General features: G+C 35.0%; 1 protein-coding gene across 1 annotated transcript in view; it reads right to left on the minus strand.

Moving 5' to 3' along the window:
• Positions 1 to 4281, minus strand: part of LOC111366934 (RNA-binding KH domain-containing protein RCF3-like) — an 11061-nt gene extending 6780 nt beyond the window's left edge. The window contains exons 1-3 of the mRNA XM_022987617.1: positions 3480 to 4281; positions 707 to 1102; positions 13 to 264 (exon numbers count right to left, since the gene is read on the minus strand). Of these exons, the coding sequence (XP_022843385.1) occupies positions 13 to 264; positions 707 to 1102; positions 3480 to 4130 (1299 nt within the window). The 5' untranslated portion in view covers positions 4131 to 4281. The remainder of the gene's footprint in view (positions 1 to 12; positions 265 to 706; positions 1103 to 3479) is intronic.
• Between the last annotated feature and the right edge of the window lie 4056 nt (positions 4282 to 8337).

Below are 8337 nucleotides of genomic sequence, written 5' to 3' on the forward strand. Positions count from 1 at the left end.
ACACACACGTACCTGTACAACTTCTTCATTAGGGGAACCATACTTAAGAACTTGTTCCTTGGGAAATATGCAAATACTTGCACCAGTCATTCTCCTTATTTCAGCAATGAAAGCTCCACCATTACCAAAGAGAAAACCGATCTGATTGGAATGAACCAGAAGCCTAGCAACAACTGCAACACCAGGTTCAAATCCAATCTCAGCAATCCTTCCATGTACACGAATAACAGCATCTTGTGCAGGAGAACGACTTTGTTCAGAGTTCTGCAGAAGTTTGAGAGGTGACAGTGAGACAAACTTGGGAAACTCAAATAAGTGTTCGTACTATAAAAAAAAGGTAAATAAATGGAATTTATCAATTCATCTGACAGTAACATTAGAGAGCATAGAACTGGGCAATGTTGTTTCTATACTTACTTTTCATGAAAACGTCCACAAACGTTAAGGTGATGAAAATGAAATTTATATTTCCAGTTAAGCTGAGTTGAATTAAAAAACAAAATTCATGGTTGAACATCCACACAAAGAAAAGTACTGTCTACCTCAGTGCTGGACTATACATCTCCATGGTCTTGTAGAACCCACTAGTTTAGTGGTCCAACAAAACAAAATTATGCACTTATAAAAACATAAAGCAAGCAAATAACAAGAAACAAAAAGGTATAAAAAGCACTAGGCATATTGAAATGGAGATCAATTGACATGCCTCTCGTGCAGATATTACGACAACTTTCTCATCAGAATCGGAAGCTGCTGCTTCAGCAATCTTGATAGATGCACCAGTTTCTGCCTGCAGCGCACGTACTATTGTGCCACCTTTTCCTATTAAATTCCCCACTTTGTCAACTTGACACAACAACTTAAAAACCACCTCATCTTCAAAGTAAATCCTATTGTTCATGCCATTATCCACACTTTGATGACCAGGTGCATAACACTGTTGAGGAAAAGGGCTCATATGTGGACGCATACCATTTCCATGAAGTCCCACACCAGAGGAGTTCGGAATAGTGGGGCTGGATGCATCAGCCATGGGGTTATCCTGAAGACAACCAGAAATTGACAACAAGGTTTTCCTTGCAGCTGAAAAGGTTCCACTTATCTGCACTTCAAACACGTCAATATAATTATGCATGAACAGGCTTGTGTAACAAATGCACCTTAAAAATAGGAAAAGAGATCTATGAAATCTAGAATTGAATTGTGCATGAACAAATGTGTGTTGATAAAAGAAAAGTCTTGCATGCTGTTCTGGCTAAAAGGTAATAGCGAAACAACCTTGATCGTTTTGCATAAATGGACAAGAAGAATAAGGGAAGTTCTAATTCTCAGTAACTCTTGATCGAATTTCATTAAGTAACACGCTTATTGAATCTTAGTAATTTGTTGACCTTGAAAAGTTGAAGCCAACAAACCCTTACCACCTTCTTGCCTAGTCACCCTTCTATAGCCTTTATTCAATCATCAAACCACTTTAAGGACTAAATTGTGCTGAGAATTGCCGCCAAGGAAAGGATAGAGGATGAAGAGAAAGAATTTGGCTAGGGTTTCTAATTTGGCTAGGGTTTCTGGGGCATTTATAGATATCCTAAGCCTTTGGGTTTTTTACAGGACACATGTCACTTCACCATTGGAAGGCTTGAAACAGATTTATGATTTTAAATAGTTCTATTAATCGTAGACCTCCCTTATTGTTTAGGTTATTACTCAAATAAGATTCTTTAGATCACCTTTCTCACATGCTCACTAACCGTTTTTGCTACATGGCACTGTTCCTATGCTGCCAAGTGGCCAGGTGAATATTATTTATTTTCCTTTAAGGATCGTTTTGCATAAATGGACAAGAAGAATAAGGGAAGTTCTAATTCTCAGTAACTCTTGATCGAATTTCATTAAGTAACACGCTTATTGAATCTTAGTAATTTGTTGACCTTGAAAAGTTGAAGCCAACAAACCCTTACCACCTTCTTGCCTAGTCACCCTTCTATAGCCTTTATTCAATCATCAAACCACTTTAAGGACTAAATTGTGCTGAGAATTGCCGCCAAGGAAAGGATAGAGGATGAAGAGAAAGAATTTGGCTAGGGTTTCTGATTTCACTTGTTTTCTGGGGCATTTATAGATATCCTAAGCCTTTGGGTTTTTTACAGGACACATGTCACTTCACCATTGGAAGGCTTGAAACAGATTTATGATTTTAAATAGTTCTATTAATCGTAGACCTCCCTTATTGTTTAGGTTATTACTCTAATAAGATTCTTTAGATCACCTTTCTCACATGCTCACTAACCGTTTTTGCTACATGGCACTGTTCCTATGCTGCCAAGTGGCCAGGTGAATATTATTTATTTTCCTTTAAGGGGGCAAAGTACTTAAATGTTCCTATAGCTTTGATTCATATATCTTGCTGGAATCTAAATTACTCCAAGTAAATTGGCAGGCTTATAAAGGCTCAGCGCTTTGGTTGAGACAAGTCAATCTCTTATTTTAATAGTGGATGATTTCTGCAAGTGTAAAGGTTCGGCCTTGTCTACGCGAAACCTAGGGAGAAGTGGTCTTTATAGCTTTGCCCTTGCGAAGTAATCCGGGCAAAGCCTATCCTGTCTCTATTTTGTGGTGATGTCGTTCTGGTTGGCTATGTGTCTCCCTTTTTTATACGTGGATCCAGCCTGGCATCCACTGGGGATTATTTTATGCTATGCAGAACAATATAGTAACATAATTAACTTCATAACATATAATACTCACATGTTCCTCTCTCCCGTGTATCTCCTTCCTCTTAATTAAGTAGGTTGTCAAGGTATGAGATCCTATCCACCTTGTCATGAAATTTATTACTTCAACTATCTTCACCCGAACAATACATGCAGTGTGCCTAGGCTACTCGAACAATACATGCAGTGTGCCTAGGCTATGTGATTTATTGTTTCAGCTCCTCTTATGCTCTTACCATAATGCAGCACAAGTAATAGACATCAATGTGTTCTTAGTTTATGTGATCCAACTCACATAATTTCACTACCAGAGAGATCTAGACATTTTTCTTCCATTTTTCCTTTCGACTCTAGTTTGCTACATTTTCTTGAGCTGGAACTATCATTCACAAAAATAGAAGAAATTTTTTTTCACGTATATTGATATGAGTAACATCCAAATACAGATGTAGCACGTGTATGCTATTTCGCACTTGAATCACAGATGATGTAGCTAGAAGCAAGCACGAAAAATAAGTTTAAAATGTGATAATATTTCTAAAACCTTTCGGGCTGAAAACAACAGCTAACAACCTATTCAATTTCTTAAAAGGGTTTTGTAACACATTGTTGCTTACCCCCACAGAGGAGGAAATCTCTTAGCTAATAGTGTTGCCTTTTTAGTTCATCAACTTTCTTCTTTAAGATTCCAACTCATTCAATTCAAGAACACCAAAATAAGAAGAGCTCCACCACAGAAATTCGAGCAGAGAATAAGAGCACTACCTCAATCAACTCATCCCCTGGACATGCGCATGGTGGCATTTGATCTCTCGGCAAAACCTTGACCAGAGCTCCAGTTTCGTGCCTAATTCTCTCCAAATTCATCCCTCCTCTCCCCAAAACAAACCCAACCTGCATAATCGGAGCCAACAGCCTACAAGATACCACTCCCCCACCTACATTTACATCAGCCCCTTCCTCTCTACCCTCTCCATCCACTTTTATAATCTTCTCGAACACCTTAACCAACGCAACCTGTGCGGCTGAATGCAATCCCTCTTCCTCATTATTTAAACTCGAATTACTATTATCTGAATTATCTTTCTTAGTCGAGTCAGCGATAACTACAATAACACGCTCTTGGAAGTGAGGAGGGGCATCATCGATACGGATCCTGGCTCCGGTCTCATCCGTGATTTGGCGGACGACAGCTCCGCCTTTCCCGATGACGCTTCCGGTCCTGTTAGCAGGGCAGAGGATGCGGAACAGGGTTTCGTTGGCGGAGATTTTTAAATTCGGAGGCGGACGGTGGGAGATTGAGGGCGGAGGTGTTGAGGAGGATGCTGGCGGCGGTTGGTGGCGGCGTTTTGCCGATGGGCTGAAAGGTTCGGTGGCCGGATCGTACTGTCGCTTTGGAATAAACGGCGCATCCATTAAAAATGGTACTGGTAGTAACTAGAGAGGAGAGTGTGCACCGTACAGTAGAGTCGGAACGTATTGCAGTCAAAGATGAGGTTTTCTCTCCGGTTCCGCTTCCTCCTATTTTCAAATAGGGGAATTGAGTTAGGATGGCCAACCTAATGTATATTTTGCTCAATCGGCCTTTAACCAAAATTATAACCTTTGATCAAAATTATAAAAATAAAAGGAACTTTTAATTATTTAAAAATGTCAAAAGACTTTTTTATCCTAAACTTGTAAAACAAAAATGAATAAGAGATTGAAGTTTTTTTCTAAATTTGCTAGAGCCGTAACTTGAACCTAGATGGTAAGAAAATATTTTAACTCCACAACCATTATGGCAAGTGATGTTTTGGAGTAGAGATGGCAATTTGAACCGTCAAAATCGAAAATCGCAGTTAACCGAACCGAATGGGGCGAAAAAAATCGAACCGATTGTGCAATGGGGCGGATATGATTTTGATTTTAATGAACCGGTTCGTAATGGTGCGGGTATGGTATTTACGTCGTCGAATCGAAACCAAATCGATTACCCGCTAAAAAAAAAAGATTGAATTGATAATGGGTTTTACACTACTTTTCCATCAAAATCAAAACAAAATCCCTCCCCTCTTCATTACATCTACCTAACTCATTCGATCAGTCTACTTACCATTAGCCCATAATAGCATTAGTATAACAGTATACAAATGCAAACCCTACTCTCCACAACCACAAACTCACGCACGGCTTCATTGCCTCTACGGTCCAAATTATCGTCGCCTTCGAAAATTTGTTACATTTGTTAGTCATTCTATTACTACTGATCATGTAAAAACAAAGTTCGATGTTTTTCTAGACGTCCCAATATTGCCAAGGATGAATAGGAACCAACTTTGAATGCTGATCTATACTAATAAGACTTGTAGGGAAGAATGCATCATGTAACTTCGATGCACAACAATTAAGAATGAAGGAAAGTTTAGTATTATTATATTTATACTATTGTTTGTTAAATTTGTATTTTACAATTGAAAATTAGGATAATGTTTATATTTACGTTTGGAATATTGTTTGATAATGTTTGCATTTTCGTTTGGAATATTGTGTTTTTGTTTTCATTGACTTTTTTCATAAATTGTTTTATATCAATTTGACTGATGAACATATAAAAAATAATTTATTTTCGTGGTTATTAACCAAACCGAACTGTGCCGAACCGAGATAAAAATCGAACCGAACCGAACCGATTTACGTGGTTATGATACGGTTATGATATGGTAAAAAATTTGGTGGTGCGGTTATGGTTTTGGCCGAACCGACTCATAACCGAACCGTTGCCAACCCTATTTTGGAGCAAAATATATATATTGCATTTCAAAATATTGTTTCATTTTCACTTCAAAAATAAAAGTTAACAATAACCCACCGGTTGAACCATCGGGTTGACTCTAATAACTATGCATTCATGTTTTAACACACATCATTTTCTTCTTTTAAATTCAAAAAATCTTTCCCTTCAAAATTTTCTTCTCCTTAGAATTTGAACTCTTCTTTTTAAGGCTATCTCTTCTTCGTAATTGATCTTGGGTGCACCCAAAGTTTTAATATTGTCCACAACTTAGTAGCTAGTCGAAAATAATTACTTAGTCATTTATTCATTAGACACCTATTAGAACACACAAAATTTTTTAAAATAAATTGTATCGTTATATTTTTAAAAAAAATGGACAAAAAAATATTTTTTAATTTCTATCTTATTTAGAGTCCAATAATTAGATTTTAATAAAAAGCGATATAATATATCGATATTTGACTCATTTTAAAGCTTGTAATTAATAAGAACTATTCGACTCGAGAAAAAGTCGATTCGGATAAGCCAGCACCAAGATATTACAGTTTGAAGAAATCGTAAAATATAACTTATCAACTTAATAAAAATGAGGAATGGAAATGAGCTGCTGATACTGTTTCACTGATTTGCATAACGACATTGAAATCGTTCCTGAAACATAAAATGACTTCGATATCGTTTCAGCATCGAATACATTCTACTTAACTAATTTGTATAACGACATTGAACGCGTTCCTAAAATACAAAAAACGATGTATATGTCGTTTCGATACCGAACACACATTGCTTCACTGTTTAACAAGTTTAGGCACACTCTATGGAATAAGTAAACATCGTTTATGTCGTTTCAATACAATTTTCGACGACAATGATATCGTTCCTATTTAATTGTAACTATAATGTCATGCATATCGTTTTAGGAATGGTTACACTAGAACGTTATAACTACGATATTAAATGTAATTGAAATTTACATATTTTCGTGACTTTTTTTCAAGTTTACGTATTGTACATGTTCAGAATGTGAACATTGTGCATATTCATGTAATGATATACACTTCGTTCCGGTGACACATAAAATAGTTGATGTCGTTCTAGTATAAAATGCTCTTATTCTAATAACGATTTTAAAATTTTTTCCTAGGTACAAAATAATAACTAGAACAATATATACATCGTTTCTTTTCAAATTTAACGAGTTTGAAATCATTATAGCTTAAATAATAATTAGAACAATATAGACTGAAAGAAGGTATCAAGTGGATTGATAGCACTTGAAAGGCTCCGAAAGAGTGAATGGAAATACTATGTTTATTTCTGTTGAATAAGATCGAACTCACTTGATGACTTATGTTATCAACCTACATACGACAAATATATGTCAAGTGACCATGGATGATCGAATCGTCATTTTTATAATTATCGCTTTTATTTATCGTTTTAGTTAAGATTTAAACTAAAGCGATATCAATGTTACCAAAATTGTACTGAAACGATAATAGTATCGTTATGTATCAAACCCATAAAATAAGACAACGACATTCAAATCGTTATAGTACAAATTTAATAAGTTTAAAATAAATTATATCGTTATATTTTTAAAAAAATGGACAAAAAAATATTTTTTAAATTTCTATCTTATTTAGAGTCCAATAATTAGATTTTAATAAAAAGCGATGTAATATATCGATATTTGACTCATTTTAAAGCTTGTATTAATAAGAACTATTCGACTCGAGAAAAAGTCGATTCGGATAAGCCAGCACCAAGATATTGTAGTTTGAAGAAATCATAAAATATAACTTATCAACTTAATAAAAATGAGGAATGGAAATGAGCTGCTGATACTGTTTCACTGATTTGCATACGACATTGAAATCGTTCCTGAAACATAAAATGACTTCGATATCGTTTCAGCACCGAATACATTCTACTTAACTGATTTATATAACGACATTGAACGCGTTTCTAAAATACAAAAAACAATGTATATGTCGTTTCAATATCGAACACACATTGCTTCACTGTTTAACAAGTTTAGGCGCACGCTATGGAATAAGTAAACATTGTTTATGTCGTTTAATACAATTTTCGACGACAACGATATCGTTCATATTTAATTGTAACTATAATGTCATGCATATCATTTCAGGAGTGGTTACACTAGAATGTTATAACTACGATATTAGATGTAATTGAAATTTACATATTTTCGTGACTTTTTTTCAAGTTTACGTATTGTACATGTTCAGAATGTGAACATTGTGCATATTCATGTAATGACATACACTTCGTTCCGGTGACACATAAAATAGTTGATGTCGTTCTAGTATAAAATGCTCTTATTCTAATAACGATTTTAAAATTTTTTCCTAGGTACAAAATAATAACTAGAACAATATATACATCGTTTCTTTTCAAATTTAACGAGTTTGAAATCATTATAGCTTAAATAATAATTAGAACAATATAGACTGAAAGAAGGTATCAAGTGGATTGATAGCACTTGAAAGGCTCCGAAAGAGTGAATGGAAATACTATGTTTATTTCTGTTGAATAAGATCGAACTCACTTGATGACTTATGTTATCAACCTACATACGACAAATATATGTCAGGTGACCATGGATGATCGAATCGTCATTTTTATAATTATCGTTTTTATTTATCGTTTTAGTTAAGATTTAAACTCAAGCGATATCAATGTTACCAAAATTGTACTGAAACGATAATAGTATCGTTATGTATCAAACCCATAAAATAAGACAACGACATCCAAATCGTTATAGTACAAATTTAATAAGTTTGAAATCATTTCAATTCAAATCACAATGATAACAACATAGAT

The sequence above is a fragment of the Olea europaea genome, chromosome 18 (assembly GCF_002742605.1).
Source record: "Olea europaea var. sylvestris chromosome 18, O_europaea_v1, whole genome shotgun sequence".
NCBI classification, from domain to species: Eukaryota; Viridiplantae; Streptophyta; class Magnoliopsida; order Lamiales; family Oleaceae; genus Olea; species Olea europaea.